The 25,149-nt window shown below is 50.2% G+C and overlaps 1 protein-coding gene across 1 annotated transcript; it reads left to right on the top strand.

Moving 5' to 3' along the window:
• The first annotated feature begins 1,705 nt into the window (after positions 1-1,705).
• On the top strand, positions 1,706-24,887 carry ERO1A (endoplasmic reticulum oxidoreductase 1 alpha). The gene is made up of 16 exons (XM_069858422.1): positions 1,706-1,855; positions 10,190-10,309; positions 12,122-12,205; positions 14,479-14,517; positions 15,228-15,304; positions 15,396-15,469; positions 15,936-16,056; positions 17,314-17,351; positions 18,649-18,660; positions 19,890-19,916; positions 20,153-20,245; positions 21,180-21,426; positions 22,454-22,523; positions 22,945-23,031; positions 23,381-23,514; positions 24,468-24,887. Exons 1-16 carry the CDS (start codon positions 1,706-1,708, stop codon positions 24,526-24,528), a joined length of 1,434 nt encoding a protein of 477 aa, XP_069714523.1. The 3' UTR covers positions 24,529-24,887.
• Positions 24,888-25,149: the final 262 nt, after the last annotated feature.

Here is a 25,149-nt window from a genome sequence, read left to right as displayed (position 1 = left end):
GCAACGAGGGTTCATTGACGACCATTGACTGCAGCGCCCCCTGCCGGCTGCGAGTGCTCAGTGCAGCCCGTGGTCCAGGCCCCCCCCCACCTATCAGTGTGAGGAATTCCTTCATAATGTCTGATCTAAATCTTCCCACTTCCAAATCAAAACCGCCCCCCCTCATCCCATCCCTGCACTCCCGGATCAAGAACCGCTCCCCAGCTTTCCTGGGATCTCAAAGCTCATCCAGTCCCACCCCCTGCCCTGGGCAGGGACACCTCCCACTGGATCAGGGGCTCCAAGCCCCATGCAACCTGGCCTTGAACCCCTCCAGGGATGGGGCAGCCACCCCTGCTCTGGGCAACCTGGGCCAGGGCCTCCCCACCCTCAGCGTGAAGAAATTCCTCTTTATGTCTAGTCTAGCTCTGCCCCTCTCCAGTTTGTCCAGAGAAGAGCAACAAAGCTGGTGAGGGGGCTGGAGAACAGGCCTTATGAGGAGCGGCTGAGAGAGCTGGGGGTGTTTAGCCTGGAGAAGAGGAGGCTGAGGGGAGACCTCATTGCTCTCTACAACTCCCTGAAAGGAGGCTGTGGAGAGGAGGGAGCTGGGCTCTTCTCCCAAGGGACAGGGGACAGGACGAGAGGGAATGGCCTCAAGCTCCACCAGGGGAGGGTCAGGCTGGACATTAGGAAAAAATATTTCAGGGAAAGGGTCATTGGGCAGTGTCCGAGGCTGCCCAGGGAGGGGGTTGAGTCCCCTTCCCTGGAGGGGTTTAAGGGACGGGTGGACGAGGTGCTGAGGGACATGGGTTAGTGATTGATGGGGATGGTTGGACTCGATGATCCGGTGGGTCCCTTCCAACCTGGTGATTCTATGATTCTATGATTGTCCCTCGTCCTATCACCAGAAGCCTTTGCGAACTGTCCCTCCCCAGCTTTCTTCTTAGAATCATAGAATCATAGAATCACCACATTGGAAGAGACCCACCGGATCATCGAGTCCAACCATTCCCATCAATCACTAAACCATGTCCCTCAACAGCTCATCCACCCATCTTTCAAACCCCTCCAGGGAAGGTGACTCAACCCCCTCCCTGGGCAGCCTCTGCCAGTGCCCAATGAGTCTTTCCATGAAATTTTTTTCCTTATGTCCAGCCTGAACCTTCCCTGGTGGAGCTTGAGGCCATTCCCTCTCGTCCTGTTCCCTATCACTTCTTGAGCCCCTTCAGGTACTGGAAGGTCACTCTAAGGTCTCCTCAGAGCCTTCTCTTCTCCAGGCTGAACAACCCCAACTCTCTCAGCCTGTCTGTGAAGGGGAGGTGCCCCAGACATTAGGAAGAAATTCTTCACGATGAGGGTGAAGAACCCATCCCTGGAGGGGTTCAAGGCCAGGTTGGATGGGGCTTGGAGCCCCTGATCCCGTGGGAGGTGTCCCTGCCCGTGGCAGGGGTGGGACTGAATGGCCTTTAAGGTCCCTTCCAGCCTATCTCGTTCGGTGTTTCTGGGTGGCTGTCGCGGTGCTGCTGTTCTGCAGGGAAAGCAACGCGGGGCTGTTCAGCCTGGAGAAGACCCCAGGGAGCCCTCAGAGCAGCCGCCAGCGCTGAAACGGGCTCCAGCAGAGCCGGGGAGGGGCCTTTCCAAGGGCCGGGCTGTCTCAGGAGGTGTCCCTGCCCACGGGGGGTGGGACGGGGCGGACTCGTCTCCCTCGGGGCGGGGCGAGGGGGCGATGGCGGCGGGGAGAGCATCGGGGCGCGGGGCGGCGGGGCTGGCGGCCTTCGGGTCCCCCCCCTTCCTCCTCCTCCTCCTCCTCCTCGGCCCGGGGGCGGCTGCGTCCCGCGGGCAGCCCGGGGCGGCCGAGAGGCGCTGCTTCTGCCAGGTGGGGCTGAGCTCGGGGTCCGCGGGGACCAGAGACCCAGGGACGTGGGGATGGGGGTGGGATGGGATGGGGATGGGGATGGGATGGGATGGGATGGGGATGGGGATGGGGATGGGGATGGGGATGGGATGGGGATGGGGATGGGGATGAGATGGGGATGGGGATGGGATGGGGATGGGGATGGGATGAGATGAGATGGGGATGAGATGGGAATGGGGATGAGATGGGGATGGGGATGGGATGGGGATGGGGATGGGATGAGATGAGATGGGGATGGGGATGGGGATAGAGATGGGGATGGGGGTGGGGTGGGATGGGATGGGATGGGATGGGATGAGATGAGGATGAGGATGGGGTGGGGATGGGATGAGATGGGGATGGGGATGGGCATGGGATGAGATGGGAATGGGAATGGGAATGAGATGAGATGGGGATGGGATGGGGATGAGATGGGGATGGGGATAGAGATGGGATGGGGATGGGATGAGATGAGATGGGGATGGGGATGGAGATGGGGTGGGATTGGGATTGGGATGGAGTGGGATGGGGGTGGGGATGGGGATGGGGTGGGATGGGGTTGGAGATGGGGTGGGATTGGAATGGAGTGGGATGGGGAGGGGATGGAGATGGGATGGGATAAGGAGGAGATGGGGATGGAGATGGGGAGGGGATGGAGATGGGATGGGATGGGATAAGGATGGGATGGGGATGGGGATGGAGATGGAGATGGGATAGAGTTGGGATGGGGATGGGGTGAGACAGGGATGGAGATGGGGAGGGGATGGGGAAGGGATGGGATGGGGATGGGCATGGGGATGGGGTGGGGTGGGGACGGAGATGGAGGAGATGGGGATGGAGGAGATGGGGATGGAGGAGATGGGGATGGAGGAGATGGGGATGGAGATGGGATGCAATGGGATGTGGTGGAGCAGAGAGACGCTGCTTCTGCCAGTGGGGTAGTGTGGGATGGGATGGGAGTTGGACTCGATGATCCTTGTAGGTCGCTTCCAACTCGGGACGTTCTGTGATTCTGTGGGATGGGATAAGATGCAGTGGGATGGGATAGAATGGGGTAGGATGGGATGCAGTGGGGTGGGACACAGTGGGATGTGACATGATATGTTGGAGCAGAGTGATGCTGCTTCTGCCAGGGCGATGGTTTGGGATGTGATGAGACGGGAGTTGGACTCAGTGATCCTTATGGATCCCTTCCAACTCGAGACATTCTGGGATTCTGTGGGATGGGATGAGATGTGTTGGGATGGGATGGGTGGAACAGGATGGGATGGAGTAGAGCAACACTGCTTCTGTCAAGGGGATGGTGTGGGATGGGATAAGAGTTGGACTCAATGATCCTCGTGGGTCTCTTCCAACTCTGGATGTTCTGTGATTCTGTGGGATGCGATGAGATGGGATGCGATAGAATGGGATAGACCACAGTGACACTGCTTCTGCTATGGACATGGGATGCGATGGGATGGGAGTTGGACTCTGACTCGTCCTTGTGGGTCCCTTCCAAACCTGGTCATTCTGTGATTCTGTGGTTCTCAGGGGTGGGATGGATGGGACAGGATGGGATGGGATGGAGCAGAGCGATCCTGCTTCTGTCAGGTGTGTTGGCCCTGGGATGGAGGCCCTGGCCCAGGTTGCCCAGAGCCGTGGTGGCTGCCCCATCCCTGAGGTGTTCAAGGCCAGGTTGGATGGGGCTTTGTGCAGCCTGATCTAGTGGGAGGTGTCCCTGCCCATGGCAGGGGGTCAAACTGGATGGGCTTTAAAGGCCCCTTCCGACCCAAAGTACTCCATGATTCTATGATTGTCAACCTAGAGATGAGACAAGGCAGTTGGGTTTCAGGGAATGGTCTCTGTGCAGATGCCTTTTGACTTAACTTTGCACAAACACATTTGCAAGATCAAGGAGTGAAGACAGTAGAAGGGATTTGGTGTTTTATTTTTGTTGCCTTTAAAAAAAAAGAGCCTGCTCTGGCTGTATTAATGCTTGACAGTGAGTCAGGAATGGAGACTGAAGAAGGAAAACAAATGCAGTTGTGCGCTTGTCTTTGCCTTCTGGGTGGCTCTGACAGTGTCATGTGGAAATGGTAAACAGAAGCTATGCTGATATAGAATTTATCAGCACAGATTTCGATTCTCTAGAATCACGCTTTTGGCTTGTAAGCTTCTTGCTTAACAGTGAAGTTTGTTTCCTAAGGACTGAGGTGTGTGGCAGGAGCGTGGTATGGAGCTTGTTAGTGGAGCAGCGCACGCTTTCATTTAGCTGTCGGTCCAAGTGTTCAGGTCCAGACTTCATTGCCTTTGGGAAGACGTGTTGTGTAGGGGAGCGCTTCTGAGCCTTGCTAACCACCTAACCTCTTAAAACACACCTGAGGGCTGCTTGATGTCTTTGTGACAAATAATCTGCTGATCATCTCGTGTGGAACAGGTCTGGTGGTTGTTATTCACCACAATATAAAATATAGGACGAGCCTTAAGTGTTAATTTTTACCCTCCTTTGGTTGTGTACTTGAAAGCCTGGGTACAGCTTTTGGTTTCCACCCAGGAACCATCTCTTGCGTTCTCATGGGCTTATCAGGTGAAGAAACGTTGATGTAGGGTGCATGGAAGAGCTTTGACTTGCCTGTCAGTCAGCGTTGGGACAGTTGACAAGGGCTGCTTTTGAGAGCACTTGGTGTTTTAATATTTCAGATGCTGACTTAAGCGGGACACGGTTCTGGAGGGGGTGTTGTGCTCCCATCTCTGCTACTGAGAGCAATACCTCACCTGCTGGTTTTGGCTGTTATTTTAGCTCTTCATTTACTTAGAGAGGCTGCAAGCCAGTCCTGGAACCTCTGTTAGAAGCAATCATCTGTTACTAAAACCCCTCAGTTTTCATGTACTCTTTCTGCTTTCCAATCTGTCTCATTAGCACTACATGACATTGCAGTATCAGAGTTCCTCAATCCATTAGCTGTGGTGTGGCCAGCAAAAGTGTGAGGCTGCGCCTCGAATCCTGGGGTCAGTTTTGGCCCCTCACTGCAAGAAAGACCTTGAGGGGTTGGAGCGCGTCCAGAGAAGGGAACGGAGCTGGGGAAGGGGCTGGAGCCCAGGGGTTCTGGAAGCAGCTGAGCTGTGTTTAGCCTGGAGAAGAGAAAGCTGGTGGGAGACCTAATCGCTCTCTGCAGCTCCCAGAAAGAAGGTTGGGGTGAGGTGGGTGTTGTGTCTTTTCTCCCATATAACAAGTGGTGGGATGAGAGGAAATGTCCTCAAGTTGCACCAGGGCAGGTTTAGAGTGGATATCAGGAAAAATTTCTTTACTGACAAAGTGGTGAAGCCCTGGCAGAGGCTGCCCAGGGCAGTAGTGGAGTCTCCATCCCTGGAGGTGTTTAAAAAACATATAGATGTGGCACTTTGGGACATGGTTTAGTAGGCAGAGTGGTGTTGGTCTGACAGTTGAACTGAATGACCTTAGAGGTCTTTTCCAACCTTAACAATTCTATGATATTATGAACTTTATTATGAACTCATCTTCCACACAGATATTCTGTTTGCATTAATGCTTTAAACAGCCATGAATCAATTTTCCGCGTTCCTGGTGATTATCACTTAGTCACTGTTACAGACCGGTGTAGCTGTGTTGAGGTGATGTGCTGCTGGTGTTTGGTGAACTGGGATTTGGACTGGATTTATGATCTGGCTGGTTTTCCAGGAGCATTTCTGTGGTCATTACGCTGTCATTAGGGTACGTCTGGGCACGGCAGGGGGCTTGGAACTGAATGGGCTTTAAAGTCCCTTCCAACGCAAACCATTGCACGGTTCTATGATTTCTGTGGCAGTCAAGGAAGCAGAAGGAGGTAGGGAGAGACAGAAGAGAGCAAACCCAGAGGAGCCTGGAGCAGAGGTGAAGGAAGAAGGTGAAGCACTGTGCAGTGCTACAGACTAGGAGAAGTCTGGCTTGAGAGCTGCCTGGAGGAGAAGGACCTGGGGGTGTTGGTTGACAGCGACTGAACATGAGCCAGCAGTGGCCCAGGTGGCCAAGAAGGCCAATGGCATCTTGGCTTGTACCAGAAACGGCGTGACCAGCAGGTCCAGGGAGGTTCTTCTCCCTCTGTACTCGGCACTGGTGAGACCGCTCCTCGAATCCTGTGTTCAGTTGTGGGCCCCTCACCACAAGAAGGATGTTGAGGCTCTGGAGCGAGTCCAGAGAAGAGCAACGAAGCTGGTGAGGGGGCTGGAGAACAGGCCTTATGAGGAACGGCTGAGAGAGCTGGGGGTGTTTAGCCTGGAGAAGAGGAGGCTGAGGGGAGACCTCATTGCTCTCTCCAACTCCCTGAAAGGAGGTTGTGGAGAGGAGGGAGCTGGGCTCTTCTCCCAAGGGACAGGGGACAGGACGAGAGGGACTTGTTGCTTACTCAGCAGCCGGAGCTGCTTGCGTTGCGTCCATCCCAGCGGCTCCGTTGCATCTCTTCCCATTGGGCAAACCCAGCCCTGCCCGTGGGGCTCCTGCCAGGCTCTCACACCCCTGCTGGGTGGAGGGCAGCCCAGCGTCACCACTCAGCTCGCTGATTCACAGGTGCCAGAAAGCGCACGGCACATGTTTGGGACCGCATCGGTTTATGTTTCATCTCAAACAACTGTTCTAATTAGCACTGGATGAAGATGTAGATAAACATTCTAGGGAGGTGGAGGGGATGTGTTGTAAGGCAGCACCCATTGCAGGGCATGTTTGACACACGCTGGAGCTCAACTGCTCCGAGAGCAGTAATTGAGTCCCAACCAAGTGAGGCTCTGGCTGCATACAGGGCTGAAGGAAATAGCTTCTGGGATGGAAGGCACGCAGGGAGCAAGCAGGAACTTCTGGGATGAAGAAGATGCCCTGCCAAGTGTCTGCTACTGCCCACTCTCCTGTGTCTCGAAGTGGGTCAGTGGGGTTTGGTGTAGCTCACTGAGGTGTTCACCTTGGTCTCTGAGAAGACTTGGCTCTCAACGCTGTCTCCTTTACTCCGTCACCTGTGAACTTTGGTGGTTGGGCACATACAGGTGGTGTCGCCAGGCCTGGCTGAACTTGGTGGCTTAGGGACGTAGCTCAAGGAGGTGAGCCAGCCAGCGATAGCTCCCGGCCACGGGCAGCTTAGGGAGGTTGCCCATTCTTGCACAGTCTCGCTGAAATCCTTGGAGGAAGGAGCTCTGAGCACAGGAGGGACATAGACCTGTCAGAGCCAGTCCAGAGGAGGCCACAAAGTTGGTGCGAGGGCTGGAGCTGAGAGGAGCTGTTCAGCCTGGAGAAGAGAAGACTCTGAGGAGACCTTATTGCAGCCTTTCAGTACTTAAAGGGGGCTGATAAGAAAGATGGGGAAAAACTTTTTAGCAAGGCTTGTGGCAACGGGACAACAGGTAACGGTTTTAAACTAAAGGAGAAGTTTAGACTAGATATTAGGAAGAAAATGTTTTTGCTGAGGGTGATGAGGCCCTGGCCCAGGTTGTCCAGGGAGCTGGTGGATGCCCCATCCCTGTAAATATTCGAGGTCAGGTTGGATGGGGCTTTGAGCAACCTGATCGAGTTGAAGCTGCCCCTGGTCATTGCAGGGGGGTTGGACTGGATGACCTTCACGATCCCTTCCAACCCAAACCACTTCCTTGGAGTGACATTTGTCTAGCGTGGGTATGGAGAGCAGTTGAAGATTATCCACGGATTTTTTCATGGGCCACTTCTAGACCCAGTCTGTAACTGCCTGCTTCAAAGGATGCTGGGTTTCCAGAAGATAAAAAATGCGGTTGGCTTTTTTTCGTGGTTTGGTGAGTTGTTTGGGTATTTTTTAGTGTTTTACTTTTGAAACAGCCTTAAATTGGGTAACTGGATTAGCAAATTGCTGCTGGTTTTTACAAGGGTGATTCAGGCTAGTGGAAAGCTTAATTGCTGTGCTATTAATCTCTCATTACCTTGCAAAATGCATGGCAGAACACCGTAGGTATTTGAGGATGAGGCAGTGGGTTCAATGTGACCATAAGGAATTGGAAGTGAGCCTCCAGATTATGAGGTCTCTACAAATACTGTCTGCACGAGTGGAGGAGGCTGTTCTGACGTGATCTGATGGGTTTCTCTTCCCCTTAGATCAGCGTGGCCGAGTCCAAAACACCAAACCCCTTTTTGACAAAAGCTGTTTCTAAAATGCTCATTCCTGCAATGAAGGATCTAGAGCCTGGATTCCTTCCCTCTCTGTCAGGGTGGCAGGAAAAAAAACGTGCCTTCAAGGTGCTGTCTGCTTAATCCAGGTTATTTTTTCTTCCCCCCCCATCCCCATTTTGTGTGACTTGGGGCAAGAGCTCCATTCCTGCTCACCTTCTGGAAAGGAGAGCAGGGAACTTCATTTCTACAGGGGTAATTATAATGGTTTAGATTGGTGTGTAGCTGTTAGTGAGTTATCTGAGGGCTCCGGAAATGTGTCAGGGCGGCTGGGTCATGTTTCTCACGTAGCACTTTCTTTTCTCTCTGTACATAATGACATAGTGAAGGTTGGAGTCACACCTTTGCTTTGGAATCAGGGAGGCTTTTTCTTAAGGCTTGCAGGATTTTCCTCTCTTTCCTGGTTCTGACTGATGAAATTTCTGTGACTTTGGTCATAAAGAATCATATATAGAATCACTGAGGGAGGAAAAGACCTCTAATCTCCAACTGTCAGCCCAACCCCACCGTGCCTGCTAAACCATGTCCAGAACTGCCACTGCTACATTTTTCCGAACCCCTCCAGGGCTGGAGACTCCACCACTGCCCCAGGCAGCCTCTGCCAGGGCTTCACCACTCTTTCAGTAAAGAAATTTTTCCTAATATCCAATCTAAACCTACCCTGGCATAACCTGAGGCCATTTCCTCTCATCCAGTCACCTGTCACTTGGGAGAAAAGACTCCACATCCACCTCACCACAACCTCCTTTCAGGACCTGTGGAGAGCAATGAGGTCTCCCCTCAGCCTCCTTTTCTCCAGGCTAAACAGCCCCAGGTCCCTCAGCCACTTCTCATAACCCTTGTTCTCCAGCCCCTTCTCCAGCTCCATTCCCTTCGCTGGACACTCTCCAGCCTCTCAAGGGGAGGGAGCTGCTCGTGCTGGTGTTTCCAGGCTTATTCTGCTTGTCTTTGCTTTCTTGTAGGGCAGAGAGTGGGCATAAACCCCTAGAACAGCAGTGTGAGGTGCATCACTTCCACACGCTCTGCTACTGGGAGTTTAACAAGCTTTCTGGGACAGAAGTGGCAAGAGGGTTTCTTATCATCATCCCTGGAGGTGTAAAAGGCGAGATTGGACGAGGCTTTCAGCAACTGGATCCAGGGGGAGGTGTCCCTACCCGTGGCAGGGAGTTGGATCTGGATAGACTTTAAGGTCCCTTCCAACCCAACCCGTTCTGTGATCACGAACTCTGTCAACATCCCATTCTTTGCTTCCTAAATCAACAATTTCAGTTTAAAAGAACCCCTGAATTTGTCTTACACCGGGCAACGGCAGCTTGCTGCGTGTTTTATTGCTACATCAAAATCCAGAAAAAGTCCCTGGCGTGCTGTTGGGAGGGGATGAGAAGCAATACTCATCATTTTGGCCTGGGTGATTTCCCCAAGCACTCATCAGGGGGATGGGAGGGAAGCAAAACGACTTCTTTGTTGTGCAACTTTGTCATCTGGACGGTAATGTACGTGTCAGGAAGCCATAGCTGAATTTGTACTACTTTTTTTTTTTTTTACTTTTTTTTTTTTTTTGTTCCCTTCAAGGCTTGCACATAGCTTCTTGAGTTGTTCAGGATGATGCAAGAACGTTTTGGCTTTCTGCATCAGATTTAGAGCAAACGTCTCATGCCAAACGGCTCTGTGAGGCGGGGAGACTGCCAGTTGCTGTGGCTGTGGTTAAATCAGACAAATGGTTTGGGTTGGAAGGGACCTCAAAGCCCATCCAGTCCCACCCCTGCCATGGGCAGGGACACATCCCACTGGATCAGGGGCTCCAAGCCCCATCCAACCTGGCCTTGAACCCCTCCAGGGATGGGGCAGCCACCCCTGCTCTGGGCAACCTGGGCCAGGGCCTCCCCACCCTCACAGGAAAACATTTCTTCCCAAGATCTCATCTCAATCTCCCCTCTTTCAGCTTAAAACCATTCCCCCTCATCCTACCCCTCGCTCCCTGATCAAGAGCCCCTCCCCAGCTTTCCTGGTGGTTAATGATAGTAAACTTGATGATTTAATGACGGTAAACTTATCTGGTTGACTCACCGCCAAACAGAAAGAAAACAGTGAATTGTTTTGTTGCCTGCAGTGTTAAAAAGTACTGGCTATGTGGTTCATATCCTTATTTTATCCACCAGGTAACTGGTCATTTAGATGACTGCACCTGTGATGTGGAAACCATCGATGCCTTCAACAACTACAAGCTTTTTCCTAGACTGAATGAGCTTCTGGAAAGTGACTATTTTAGATACTACAAGGTAATTTTCTCACACCTCCTTTTGCTGTATTACTGCATCAATTTTGAATGCTGCTGCTTTGATTTTTTAAGTTTTCCTTGAAGTTACTGCTGTTCTTTTTAAAACCAAGTGCCCCCATTTTAATACTGATTTTTAGCAATGCAGTCAGACTCTTACCTCGTTAGGAGAATCTTAATGTGAGTCAACATACTTCTAAAAGGCATTGGATGTTTTTAAAGGTAGAGAATGGAAGATTTCAGTTGGAAGGGACCCACAGTGATCATGCAGCTCAGCTGCCTGCTCAATTTGGGGCTGACCAAAAGTTAAAGCAAATTATTAAGGGCGTTGTCCAAATGCCCCTTAAACACTTAGAGGCTTGGGGCATCGACTGCCTCTCCAGGAAACCTATTCCAGGGTTTGACCACCCTTTGGATAAAAAAATTCATCCTAATTTCCTAGTACTTTTTTATGCATTTTTTCCCTCTTAACAACCGAAGGAGCAGACCAATGAAATTACTTCTCTTGAGCTGGGTCTCAAAAATGGTGATGACTGGGGAACCCCGTGGCATAATGGGAGTATCCTTGGTGTCTCCCCATCAGCATGGAAAGCCTGATTTGGTTACCAAACCATCAGGTGCTGTTTCTGACCATCATTGTTGGATGGATTCTTCTCCATTCAGTGAGACTACATGTGTGTGACTGAATGTGGGGTTTGTTTGAGTGTGTTTGGGCTCTGTGGCAATGTTTTACCTGTCAAACACACATAGTGTTTGCAGAGAGGGAACAGTGACTGCTGCCTGATTGTTTCTGCAGACAAAACAGGTGTTCACTCTTCTGTAGGAACTGTTTAGAAAGGTCCTAACTTCCCTGCACTGCAAACTAGAACGTGCCTGTGTGTAAAATCACTGGTGTAGAGCTCCTCCCTGCTCCCCCTCTCTGCCAAACCCACAAAGTCTCATTAACTGTTAGTTGGTTTGGAAGAACGATGCGTGATACCAACTTACGGAAAAGACAGTGTAGGATTTGTTAAAAAAGTTGATGTTCTTTCCCTTCCGGTGCTGGGTTTTGTAGCAAAAATACTAATATTGGTCTGAATGAAGCGTGAATGGAGATGTCTGTGTGTGAAAGCACTGGAAGAAACTGCAAAGTGAGGATTAAGGGGGTAACCTGTACTGATAACAAGGACGTTGAGCAATAGCGATCGATTTGGTAAACACCAAGAAATTCTTTGTTCCCATCAAGCCCACACCAGCGGGTCCAGAACACAGATGACTTGACAGCCCACGACCTGCTCTCTGAGCACGGGAGGAAGGCAGCCAGGCCCCAGCACGTCCTCTTCCTGCTCCTCTAACGAGAAGGTGTAGTCACCAGATGTCCAAACCAAAGAAATTAAACCAATGGGTAGCAAAATTCCCCTAGGATTCACAGAGAAGGAAGTGAGCAATATTCCAAGGCCAAACATTGTCCCATAGTCACTGTTGGCTCCTGAAGGCTACAAACTGCCTGGCCAAACCACAGTTCTGTCATTGCTCAACAGGAGCCACAGGATGCGATCAGGAATCAGTAGCCTGTGTGTCATCTTCTGCGTTACCACAAACAGTCCTGCCCAGGCTCTGCAGGCACATCCATCTCACATACGGAACAAGCGAATAAACGTGATCAGGTTTCTTAAAATACATAACACAATCTGTTTCCACTTTCACTGCTCTCAACTTCGAGCTAAGTGTTGTTGTTTGAAGTCTTGCACTGAGAAATGTCCTGGTGGACTGTGGTGTGGAGGGTTGGCTTGGTTGCATCGCAGGAATGTGTAACAGGACAATGTGTTGTTTGTAGGTAAATCTAAATAAACCGTGTCCTTTTTGGAATGACAACAGTCACTGTGGAATAAGAGACTGTGCTGTAAAGCCCTGCCCATCTGTAAGTACCCAGTCCATTCTTTTACTCCTTCTCTGTATTTGGCTTTTGTAGACCAAGAGGAGGAAGCAGGCGTAGGAGTTATTCTTCTCCTTCTTGTAGCTGTGGCAAAACTGTGGCTCTGACAGAGCTTTTCTAGGTGCAGTAATTCTGGGATCCAGGAGAAAGGCCAAGATGCTACGTTCTGAAAGTTTAAAGAAAGTCTTTTAAAAGGAGATCCTCTGTGAATGGCCAAAAACTTGCCCTAATCACTCTTCTGCGTTTGGTGTTAGTGAGATGGGGCTTGAGCAAATCCACTGTTGTTCCAGGAAGTGCTTCTGGTCTTAATTGCCAGGATATTCACCCTGTTGGCCCAAGAGCTACACCGTGATTTGCAGTTTTGGCTGACAAATTTGACCAGGTCCTTTCCAGCCCTCTCCGTGTGTGAAATGGCTCTTTCAGAATCCTCTGTTTCTCAGTACAAAAGCAGACACTCCTGTCCCTGCGTCCTGCACAGAAGGGTTTGGTTTGCTGAAAGAAAGCATCTTGACTGCAGGTGTCTGCCTGAAAAGAAGGGGCTGAGAAAGTGAGTGAATCAGAACTCGTCTCCTCAGCCTTCAACTCCTCTACCCCTCTAAAAAGAGTCCTTCGCTTTCCTGTTCTCCAAAAAGCTGCTGTTGTGTGAACCCAAAATGAGATCACGATCCCTGCTCCCCTTTAAAATAACCCCAAATTTTGTTTAAATACTATTTTCCTTAAAAAAGCATGGCTTTGGTAATGATGGCTACCAAAGAAGTAGGAATCATAGAATCATAGAATCACCAGGTTGGAAAAGACCCACCAGATTATCAAGTCCAACCACTCCTATCAAATGTTACAATTAGGTTTATTAACTAGAAGTTAATATTAACTAGAATTTAGTAAGTATTAACTAAAGGTATTCTGGTATATTAACTACAAGTTGCACTCATTATAATAACTGTGTCACTGCTGTTATTAATTATTCTGGTTTGGGTCCGTTTCATTCTGAAAGCAACAAAAATAACACTTACTCATTGTTTAATTTTTCTTTTCCTATGCTGCTTGCCATCGCAGTATTTGCTCTGGCAGCAGAGAAGTGGTTTTACTGCCTTCTTTCTTATAGGAGAGATGGAAGTTGCAGAGAATTTAGGGCCTATTGTCTCATGCATAGTGCTTGGGTTGTGTGGGGCTGACATTATGGGATGGAGTGGCAAAAGGGATGTTTTGGAATGATGTGTATCAGAGCCTGGCAGATGCTGTATCTGAGGAGGCCCCTGGGCTCCTCCCAGGAGTGTCGGCATCTCCGGGAACCAGGATGCCAGGGAGCAGCTGACCAGAGGCAGTTCCAGGTCCTCTGGAGTTTATATTGGCTTCCCCAGCCTCACACTTGGGTAAGCAAAACCAAACCTGACATCGCGTCCCTGGAAGGCTGCTGACCTGCTTGGGAAGAAGAGTCTTGTGAAACATCAAAATAAACCACTGAGAGCATTGCTTAAACCTTAGGCTGTGGAGGAGCCAGAATGGGTTGTGGTGTAAGTGTAAAGAACAGTCTTTGATGGAACAAAGTGGTTCACGCTGTGACTGCTTCTTGCTAAGACTAAATCTGGCTCTTGGTTGTCTTATAGAATCACACGGTTGGAAAAGACCTTTGAGATCATTGATTATAGAATCATAGAATCATAGCATAGTTTGGCTTGGAAGGGACCTCAAAGCCCATCCAGTCCCACCCCTGCCCTGGGCAGAGACACCTCCCACTGGATCAGGGGCTCCAAGCCCCATCCAACCTGGCCTTGAACCCCTCCAGGGATGGGGCAGCCACCCCTGCTCTGGGCAACCTGGGCCAGGGCCTCCCCACCCTCATGGTGAAGAAATTCTTCCTTTCTTGTGGCTGCCCCATCCCTGGAGGGGTTCAAGGCCAGGTTGGATGGGGCTTGGAGCCCCTGATCCCGTGGGAGGTGTCCCTGCCCATGGCAGGGGTGTTGAAACGGAATGGTCTTATGGTCCCTTCCAACCCAAACCATTCTATGATCGTATGATTTTGCTTTTATAACGTATTGTAATGTACATAGGTAAGTATTTGGCTTTATGATGAGAGAAGCTTCCTGCAAGCTTCTGGTCCATGGTGAGGCTCCTGGGCTGTACAAAAATAATCCCAAGAATGCCTGAAATGAAGCTGGGTGCTATCATTAGTTCTAGCTTGTAGAAACTGTGGTGACCTTCCTTATCAGATTAGACTGAAATGCCACATTTAACACATCCTCAATTTGGTCTTTCAGGATGAAGTCCCTGGTGGAATCAGATCTGGAAGTTACAAGGTAGGTTCTGTCTGGGTGCACAAAATGATGCTGCTTATAGAATCATAGAATAGTTTGGGTTGGAAGGGACCTTAAAGATCATCTAGTTCCAACCTCCCTGCCATGGGCAGGGACACCTCCCACTGGATCAGGCTGCCCAAGCCCCATCCAACCTGGCCTTGAGCCCCTCCAGGGATGGGGCAGCCACCACTGCTCTGGGTGACCTGTGCCAAGGCCTCCCCACTCTTATGGTGAAGAAATTCTTCCTTATATCAAGCCTAACTCTGCCCCTCTCCAGTTTATACCTGTTCTCCTTGTCCTGTCACCACAAGCCTTTGTGAACAGTCCCTCTCCAGCTTTCTTGTAGCCCCTTCAGGTACTGGAAGGTCACTATAAGATCTCCTCTGAGCCTTCTCTTCTCCAGGCTGAACAAGCCCAACACTCTCAGCCTGTCATCATATGGGAGCTGCTCCAGCCCTTGGATCATCCTTGTAGCCTTCCCTGGAGCCGCTCCAACAGCTCCATCTCCTTCTTGTGTTGAGGATTCCAGAACTGGACACGGGACTTCAGATGAGGTCTCACAAGAGAGGAATAGAGGGGCATCCTATGAGATCAATCACAGCAGTGTTCCTGATGCTTAAACTGGTTAGAGTGTTAAAGGCAGAGCTGTCACAGCAGAAAAGCTGCTTTTTAATCCTCTTTTCTCCCCACCCCTCTGCTTTTGAACCCAGTATTCAGAAGAAGCCAATAACCTTGCTGAAGAATGCGAAGAAGCCAAGAAACTTGGAGCTGTCGATGGCTCTTTGAGGTTTGACTTTGTTGTCCACAATCCTGACTTGTCTTGAAGGAAACCTGGTGTCAGTGCTCTTTCTGACAGCCCTTTTCCACTTTTTTCACAGCGAGGAGACCCAGCAGGCAGTGCTTCAGTGGGCACGGCACGATGACTCTTCAGACACCTTCTGCGAAGCTGATGGTACTGGGACCTGTTTGATCCAACAAGTCCTGTAGTGACATTTTAAGCACCTCTGCAGATCTTTCAGGCCAACGTGCAATATTCCAGCGTGCCTGGAGCACACGTAGCATTTCTTCTCTTTTCTAACCTCCCTGCCCTCTGTATTTTGAAAATAACACAAGGCAAATATTTCCAACAAAGCTTTGTCGCTGCTCTCGCCGTGTTTAACAAACGAGCAGCTTGGATGGAGCGTGCTCAGAGCTTGCTTTGCCATCCGTGGCCGTGTGCTCTGGAGCCCGGAGAGCTTTGCCCTGCTGCAGCGGGTTGATGCTTAGCGAATATTACGGAGCTGCCTCTCTGGAGAGGGCTGAGCAGGTCTCTGTGCTGGCCGGGCTGTTCAGGATGTGGAGGGGTGGCTGGATCAGCCTTGGAAGAGGTTGTTTGCCTTCAGAAGTTCTTGTCACTGACCCAGCGCTCTGCTTTGCAGGCATCGATTCTCCTGACGCGGAGTACGTGGATTTACTCCTGAATCCTGAACGCTATACTGGCTACAAAGGACCGGACGCTTGGAAGATTTGGAACAGTATTTATGAAGAAAACTGCTTCAAGTAGGTGCTTTGGAAGAGAGGTTCCACAAGCCTGCAGGCGCAGATTTTTGCGGAGGGGCTGCATGTGCTTTAACAGCTCCATTAATCCCCGTCCTTCCACCTTTGCTGCAACGCTTGTGCTGTGAGGGCTGTCACGGGAGGACGCGAGGCGCGTGGCCACTCTATGAGACCCCCCTGGCTGCTCCTTGGCCCACAGCTTCCTCTGGCACAGGCTCCCCAGGCAGCTTTGCAGTGTGACAAAGCAGCAGCCTGGCAGGGAGCGCACATCTCATGTGTCCTGGCCACACGGTCCTGTCCTCCCTGGCCATCGCACGGGTCAGGCGAGCTCTCTTCCCAGTCTGTCTGCTGACTGGATTGCTGATGGGGTTGCTCCTGGGCGTGATGCGCAGAACTGGTGGGCACTGGTATGTAGCCTTGCCTGCTGGGATCTCTTGTGATCCCCTCCCCATTTGTCCCAGTCTGCCTTTGCTAGTGGTGTTCTGCAGGGGCTGGTTTCGGGACCGGTGTTGTTTAACACCTGTGTTGGTGAAAAGACAGTGGAATCAAGTCCATCCGAGGGCTGGAGAACCTCCTGTAGGAGGCCAGGCTGAGAGAGTTGGGGTTGTTCAGCCTGGAGAAGAGAAGACCTTATAACAGCTTCCAGTACCTCTTCAGAGCTGCAGGAAAACTGGGGAGTGGCTTTTTGCAAGGACATGGAGAGATAGGATGGGAGAGAATGGCTTTAAACTGGAGAGGGGAAGATCTGGATGAGACATTAGGAAGAAATTCTTCACGCTGAGGGTGGGGAGGCCCTGGCCCAGGTTGCCCAGAGCAGGGGTGGCTACCCCATCCCTGGAGGGGTTCAAGGCCAGGTTGGATGGAGCTTGGAGCCCCCGATTCAGTGGGAGGTGTCTCTGCCCATGGCAGGGGTGGGACTGGATGGTCTTTAAAGTCCCTTCCAACCCAAACCATTCCATGATTCTGTGATTCGGGAGGGAGTCACACCAAGTCTGTGGGATAATGCCCACTAGTGCCTGTGTAGACGCTTAAGTTTTCCAAGCTGTTCTTTCTAAAGAAAGAAGAAAAAAGAGAAAGTGACATTTTGCTCTACACCTTTCCTCTCTGAGTACATCTAAAGCACAGGAGAAGATCTAAGAGCTCCTGGGGCTATTGGACTGCAGAGAAATAACTACTTGTGTTGTGCTTTGTTTCCGCACAGCAGTGAGACAGTCACTGATTTACATACCTTATTTAAATGTTTTCTTATTTTCCTCTTAGGCCTCAGAACGTAAAAAGACCTTTGGCATCTGGTAGAGGTGAGTCACTTATTTATCTCACCGAGTGGTTTAGTCATGTGTTGATCCTTGCTCCAGGAAGAAGTGCTCTCCCAGCTACTTCTGCTGAATGAGAAATGCATTGTAGCTCTTTATGAAGTGCAGAATTTTATGGCTAACACAAGGGCACCTGAGAGTGTGGCTTTGTAGTGTCCGTCACACAGAAAGGAGGTCTGATCCTGGAAGGAATGTGAGCTTTGGAGGGGCTGGGAGCAGGACTGAGCTCATCCTGGGTCCCTGGTTTCTGCACTCAGTAATGCATCCGTGATGGACTGAAGTGAGAACCTGGCTGGGATCATGTGTGGAAACCACCCAGTAGGAGAAGTTCTGCCCTAGATGCTAGGGCTGAATGTGTAAATGAAAGTAGGGGAGGGGTTTGGAAACGGGAGAGCTTCTTGCCCCAAGCTGCTGAGAGACCCCAAGTGTTCTGACCCCCTGTCTTGCCCAAACATCCAGAACATCATCAGTTTTACTCCCTCTTTGTTTGACTTGAACGTCACTCCGACAGTTCCCTCTGGAGGATCTCCTGATGTTGGTGCTTTCCTCCCTCTTTTGACTCTTGTGCAAATAAGTGGTGCTCCCAGAGCAGGCCTGGTGATGGACACGTACAAAGTCCTTTAAAACATCAGCGCTTCCCTTGACCACCTCAGTTGTTCAGGGCCAGATCCGAAGGAAATAACGCAGGTATGTGAAGGGAGAGGGACGGAAGAGACAGTTGTTCCACAGGTGAGGAGGCAGGACAGGAAAGCAGAGGATCTGACCTGGTACCTGTGAGACTTGTTGCAAGTGGAGGTGTTCAGAAAATGTGTAGACGCGGTGGTGTTGGGCTGACAGGTGGACTGGATGAGCTTAGGGGTCTTTTCCAACCCTAAAGATTCTGGAAGTGACTGATAAACTGCAGGAAGCAGGGATGGGGTCCCTGAGGACCCTGTCAGAAGTCACACAGGGGATCTCCAGTAGAGGTAGACACTTACGTCCCCTGTCTTCTGGTCTCTGCTTCCACGCTGTGGCAGTTTGATTTCCTTTGCAAATACAGCTCCCTCCTGCGTGGGTCAGATGATTCAGTAGCATTGCTCATCTGGTGTGTTCACTGCTGCAGGTTGAGACGATGTTTCTATGTTCAGAACATTTCAAAACCTCCCTGGGGAGAGGCTCCTTCTCTTGTCAGACAGATTAAGAGCCATCCTAATGGTTGTGCTTTGGTGTTTAATGTTGCTCATGTGTAATTTTTATCTCCTCTTTTCTCTCCCTCCTCCACTCGTGCTTTTTTTTCCATCAGGAGATGACGGAGGTGAGTGGCATTCTGCTTGTTTTTACTGATAACAGGAACAAACGTGGCATCTTTATCTCGCTGTCTTGAGCCGTACCATTAGATAACACACCTGGTTAGCAAAATCATTATTCAGGAAAAAAGCAGAAGCTGTCTTGAAATGCTGCTGTGTTTGAGACCCTGTGGAGAGATCCCGCTGAGCTCCCTGTCCCTGAGGCCAGCGCATCCTTGTGCAGAAGTCTTAGAAAGCACCGGCAGGTTTTTCAGAGCACCAGTCCTAGTTAAAGGTAGTCACAGAAGTGTCACAAGTGCTCCTCCAGTGAGTTTGCAGATAACACTAGATTGGGTGGGAGTGTCAGTCTGCCTGAGGGCAGGAGGCTCTGCAGAAGGACCCGGACGGGCTGGATCCATGGGCTGCCACCAGTGGGAAGGGGTTCAACAAGGCTCAGTGCTGGGTCCTGCACTTTGCTCACAACAACCCTGTAGAATGCTCCAGGCTTGGGGGAGAATGGCTGAAAGCTGCCTGGTGGAGAAGGACCTGGGGATGCTGGATGACAGTGACTGAACATGGGTCAGCAGTGGCCCAGGTGGCCCAGAAGGCCAACCACATCCTGGCTTGGATCAGCCTTGGCTTGGCCAGCCTGAGCAGGGAAGGGATTGTCCCCCTATACATGTTGCTGGTGAGGTCTCACCTCAAATCTTGGGTTCAGTTTTGGGCCCCTCAATCCAAGAAGGACATTGAGGGTCTGCAGCACATCCAGAGAAAGGAACGGAGCTGGGGGAGTGGCTGGAGCCCAGGGATTGTGGGAGCGGCTGAGGGAGCTGGAGCTGTTTAGCCTGGAGAAGAGGAGGCTGAGGGGAGAGCTTATTGCCCTCTGCAGCTACCAGGTTGTGGTGAGGAGGGTGCTGGTCTCTTCTCCAAGGTAACAAGTCACGGAATGAGAGGAAATGGCCTCAAGTTGTGCCAGGGGAGGTTTAGATTGGACATCAGGAAAAACTTCTTTACTGAAAGAGTGGTGAAGCACTGACAAAGGCTACCTAGGGAGGTGGTGAGTCTCCATCCCTAGAGGGGCTTAAAAAGCATGTAAGTGTGGCGCTTGGGGGTGAGGGGAAGGTACTGCCCCATCTCATTCCTGTATCATCCTGTTGTGCTCTGAAAGGTAGCCTAAAACATGACACTGTGTGTTTAAAGCTCTCCTTCTGCTGCAAGGCATCGTGAACTGATGTGCTTGTTTCCCTTTTGTTTCCAGGGCACACATTCTACAAGTGGCTGAAAGGTAGATCCTTCTCCTGAACTTGGTTGATCTCGTTGGGATGAAGGGAAGATGGTCAGGGGGTGGGTGGGAGTTACTGGCCATGCTCAGGAGGGGCTGGAGTTCTGCCCCACAGCCGGGAGGGGAAATTCAATGTATGCTTTTAGTATCTTGACAGCTGGACTTGATGATCTTTTCCAGTTGTAATGATGCCATGATTCTATACTATGGTTCTGTCTTAAAGTACCCATTTATTTCAGGTGTCTGTGTAGAGAAACGAGCTTTCTACAGACTCATTTCTGGGCTCCATGCAAGCATCAACATCCATTTGAGCGCCAGGTACCTTTTACAAGGTAAGTGTTGCTTTCTGCCTTAGCTTTCCTGCATCAATCCTAAACTGGTGCTTCTGTGACCCTGCTAAATGCTAGCTGGCATGTGATGCAGCAGGGTTCAGGTCTGCTTCTGCACCCTTCTCTTCCCTCTCTCGGCACGCAGGATGCGTAACAGAGTTGGGAATGCAGTTACCACGCACCTTCAGGTCTGAAAATGGCTGGACTGTAACTAACTTTCCGGCATGTATTCCTTCTATTCCTCCTCCAAGGCTATTTTGGAGTGGGTTTCTAACAGTGGATCCAGGCTGTCCTTCCCAGACTCCCTTTTTGATGGTCAATTTAGCAATTAGTGCACCTAGACTGCGAAATGCTTGGCTGGGCTTCCTCAAGACCCTGGATCCATTTCCATGTGCCATTTCCATTGCTGTTGCTTGTCTTTGTCTGTAAGAAGCCATCTGAAGAATCTAAATTTCAACCCTGACAGATTTAGAGACAGCTGTTGGAATTTGGATCAGGAATTTAGATTTCACAAAGTAATTATATTTAAGTCTCTGCAGCCCACGCGGGCCCTGCCTTGCTGCGAGTTAGTCTGTGTTAGGGTGGGGAGATAGGATAGGAGGAACATCAAAGCAAGAGGTAAGTGAGGACTGCAGGGAGGATTAGGAAAATAAGGTTGGATACAGGCAGCCAAGTCAGTGTCTGTGCTCAGCTCGTGTGGAAAGAGGCCACAAAGAAGATCTGAGGGCTGGAGCACCTCTTGTATGAGGCCAGGCTGAGAGAGTTGGGGTTGTTCAGTCTGGAGAAGGCTCCGCGGAGCCCTTACAGCAGCTTCCAGGACTAAAAGCCTGCGTCTCTTAAAACTTTGCAGTTTGTGAGAGGGCTATGAGTGTTACAAAGCCCAGATGTCCCTGGTTAGTACCCATCACCTCACACTGTTGTTTTTCTGCTCTCTCAGATACGTGGTCGGAGAAGAAATGGGGCCCCAACGTCACCGAGTTCCAGCAGAGATTTGATGAAGTCATCACCAGTGGGGAAGGTCCCCGAAGACTCAAGAACCTGTATTTTCTGTACCTGATAGAGCTACGGGCTCTTTCCAAAGTGCTGCCCTTCTTCCAGCGCCCAGGCTTCCAGCTGTACACAGGGAACGAAAGTCACGATGCGGAAACAAAGAACCTGCTGCTGGAAATTCTCCATCTGGCCAAGTAATTCCATTCAGTACCTGGGGAGAACGGCTCTTTCAACCCTGGCATCTTAAATGTGCTTAGGCTTTCACTTAAAGCATCTGGAGAAGCAGGTTCTGGGTTCGGTGTCAGAGTGGGATATTGTGATTTGTGCAGTAGAGCTGGGAGTACATTGGTATCCGTATTCAAATTGCAAACAGGGTAATTGAGCCCACAGTTTAATGGTCTAGGATGCCTTTTTGATTTAGCAGAATTGAAGGAGGGCTACAGGAAAGCTAGGGAGGGGCTCTTGATCAGGAAGTGCAGGGATAGGATGAAGGGGGAACAGTTTTTAACTGAAAAAGGGCAAATTCAGGTGAGATCCTAGAAGAAACGTTTTGTTGTGAGGGTGGAGAGGCCCTGGCCCAGGTTGCCCAAGGAAGTCGTGGCTGCCCCATCCCTGGAGGGGTTCAAGGCCAGGTTGGATGGGGCTTGGAGCCCCTGATCCAGTGGGAGGTGTCCCTGCCCATGGCAGGTGTGGGACTGGATGGGCTTTGAGGTCCCTTCCAACCCAAACCATTCCATGATTCTGCGTGTCAGCCCTGAAACTGGCTCCGTTTGACTCATCTGTGGAAAACCAGCCCTGGCTTCATGGTTTTGACTATAAAGAACCCTAAACATATTTGGAACAGAGGTTTGGGCTGTTGGACAGAGTTCAGAGTAAGAGGAATGGAAGATACCAGAACTAAATGGAAATGAGCGTTTGAATTGATCTTGTTGCACTCCTGTCCCATCAGTGCTTACGTCTGTTAGAAAAGAGGCCACAACTGCTTAGAAACCATAGCGCCAGTGCTGAAAATCTCTCAAGGTGAGACGTGAGCTAAAATTGAGGGCCTCCAAGAGATAGAAGAAACAAGCAGCTTGGGCCGAAAGTCTCTCTAGAGATGTTGAGTGTCTAAAACCCATTGGTTTCATTCATGCTTCTGACCCAATAGCTCTGTGGATCTGGACTTCAGCCATACAAACAAGCTGTCGAGAGCTAAAAAACCCTCTTCTTGTTCTGTTTAAGGTCTTTTCCGCTGCATTTCGATGAAAACTCACTCTTTGCAGGGAATCAGAAAGAAGCTGCAAAACTAAAGGTAATTGGCCAGCTTTTCCCTTTGGGGACCTTGGTACCAAACAGGTTTGGTGTCTGGGATAACACGAGGTCCAAAAGGGACCCCAGGACGCTCAAGGTGTCCCATCAGGTATTGCCAGTTCATTTTGCTTTCTGAATAGTTTGGATACTTGGGGGTAACTTGAGGGGTTATGGTTGGACTGGATGACCTTAGGGATCTTTTCCAACCTTAATCATTCTCTGAACTGCAGATCACAGGGTGTTCCTTGAGGAGAGGGGTGAGTTGCTGCTGAGGACCCCGCTTCAGCAGGCCCTTCCCTTCCTCATTCCCACTGAATGTAGCCTGAAGCCCAGGATTAATAGGTTATTGGATTTGTAATAACGCGTGGAAGAAGTCCTAGGACATGCATAACAATGATCAACCTGAATGTCCTTTCTCCTAGGAGGAATTTCGGTTACACTTTAGGAATATTTCCAAGATCATGGACTGTGTTGGCTGCTTCAAATGTCGCCTGTGGGGGAAGTTGCAGGTAAGGTTTGTCAGCAGACAGGGTTTGTCAGCTTCTGGTGAGCAAGGCAGAGGGTTCTGTAAAACCGGGAGCTCAGCAAGATCCACGCTGAACTTCATACATGGCCAAACCCGGCGAGAAAGCCTCTGTTGGGGAGCTTTGCCATCACAGTAATGCTCGATAAATAAAGTGTCCCGGCTCTGTTCTGCTCCCTTCTCCAACCTGCATGTAGTGAAATCCAGGTCCTGCTCTGTTAAGACGATGTCAACAGGAATCCTTGCAAAGGTGAAGGAGGGAAATAGAAGTTCTACATGTGAGTCAGGCCCTGGATGTCTCCCCACTATTAAATGGTCTTGTTTGTTGTGTGCAGACACAGGGCTTGGGCACAGCGCTGAAGATCCTCTTTTCTCAGAACCTGATAGAAAAGATACCTGGAAGCGGCCCTTCCTATGGATTCCAGCTGACCAGACAAGAAATTGTTGCCTTATTTAATGCTTTTGGAAGGTTAGTTGGAGACATTTTCCTCTCCTTTTACACGAGCTGCTGTGTTACGTCCCATTTAAGCTTCAGCAGTCATTTCTTACCAGCAGTGTTGGTGTTAACTCCTGCTCCGATCACACCATCTCATAAAGAGCCTTTCCAGTGTCGGGCGTTAACGTGGAGTGCAGCAGTTGGAACGATTTAAGCCAACTCCTTTGCACTCTACATTGCTGTAAGGGATTCAAGGAAGCATTTGTATAAAGATAGAAAAAATGCGTTGATTTTTAAGGAACTGTGTGTTCCTGAGCTCATTGTACCCAGGCAAGCAATGCTTTTCTTGTTCTATGCTCACTTCTCCTAGCTTCTCGCTTCCACCCGTTCATCCCAGATCTATTTGCAGTGGTTGCATTTAGCAGGAATCCATCAGTTCAGCCCTCGGAGAACTGGATGAGGAGTTTTTGGCAATAAAGCAAGAGGCTAACGAGGCCTTTAGGAAGGAGAGGAGATTGCCAGACTGTCTGGTTATCCATTACCGCTTAGCGGTGTTGACAGACCTGGAGTTTCTGGCAAACAAGTTTTTCAGAGGATCCTTCAGCTGATGTTGCTGCCAGTGCTGAAGCGCTGGGGTCCTGCTGCATCTCCCTTCAAACCCATCAAAGCCGGGCTTCCTTCTGCCTTTCTCTTGCTGTGTCGACACAGCCTGTGGAAGCAGCGAGCGGGAGCCGTACAGACCCTCTGAATGCCTGTTTTCAGTGGAAATTGAGAGCTGGCAGGCAAAGAGCCTTTCTCTTTACCCCTTTTCCCCATCTCCTACCCTGGATACCCTGTAACCAGCATCTAATTTAGTGAAATTCTAAATTCTCTTTTCCTAGGGACTGCTGGAGCTTTCCTGGATAGCAGCCCCTTTCTCTGGAATTTCAAATAAGGCGTGATCATGTGTTGCTGTGATGTTTCTCTTTTTCTTTCCTCACACACAGGATTTCAACAAGCATTCGAGAACTGGAAAACTTCAGGAACATCTTACAAAATATGCGGTGAATTCAGTGGAGAAAGAGACACTTAAAGGGTTCCTGCGTGGCTGTTTGGGGTTCTCTAAGATGGACAAACAACATTGCTCCATTGTACTTCCAGCCACTATGGGACGAACACCATTCCCTGGACCTCCTCGTCACAGCCAATTGTCTGTAACCTGCTGACGATGAATGTTTTGTACAAGGAAAAGAAAAAAACAGCTATTTTTTTTTGGTATCAAAGTGGGGACTATATATAAAGTTTATTTTCTATATTGGAAGAATACTCTGAATAACTTCTCTAAATATTGCTGTACTGTTTTGATGGATTAGACCCATCTCTTTGCCTTCAGATGCTGGACACTGAATAAATTCAAGGAAAAACTCCTTACCTGCTCTGTGCTTCCACCCAGCCCCTCACTTACAGCATCTGCATTCTGCTGTAGAAAAACCTACCAGGTTTTATACACCAGCTTTGTTGCTCTTCTCTGGACTCGCTCCAGAGCCTCAACATCCTTCTTGTGGTGAGGGGCCCAGAACTGAACGCAGGATTCGAGGAGCGGCCTCACCAGTGCCAAGTCCAGAGGGAGAAGAACCTCCCTGGACCTGCTGGTCACGCCGTTTCTGATCCAAGCCAAGATGCCATTGG

The sequence above is a fragment of the Phaenicophaeus curvirostris genome, chromosome 5 (assembly GCF_032191515.1).
Source record: "Phaenicophaeus curvirostris isolate KB17595 chromosome 5, BPBGC_Pcur_1.0, whole genome shotgun sequence".
In the NCBI taxonomy this organism is placed as follows: Eukaryota; Metazoa; Chordata; class Aves; order Cuculiformes; family Cuculidae; genus Phaenicophaeus; species Phaenicophaeus curvirostris.
This window is presented reverse-complemented; position numbering and strand designations above follow the sequence as displayed.

Excerpts from the sequence above, each read along its gene's own strand:
- ERO1A (XM_069858422.1), top strand. The coding sequence starts at position 1,706 with ATGGCGGCGGGGAGAGCATCGGGGCGCGGGGCGGCGGGGCTGGCGGCC. Across the intron at positions 12,206-14,478 it reads CTGTAAAGCCCTGCCCATCT|GATGAAGTCCCTGGTGGAAT; the intron begins GTAAGTACCCAG and ends TTGGTCTTTCAG. Across the intron at positions 15,470-15,935 it reads CACCTTCTGCGAAGCTGATG|GCATCGATTCTCCTGACGCG; the intron begins GTACTGGGACCT and ends TCTGCTTTGCAG.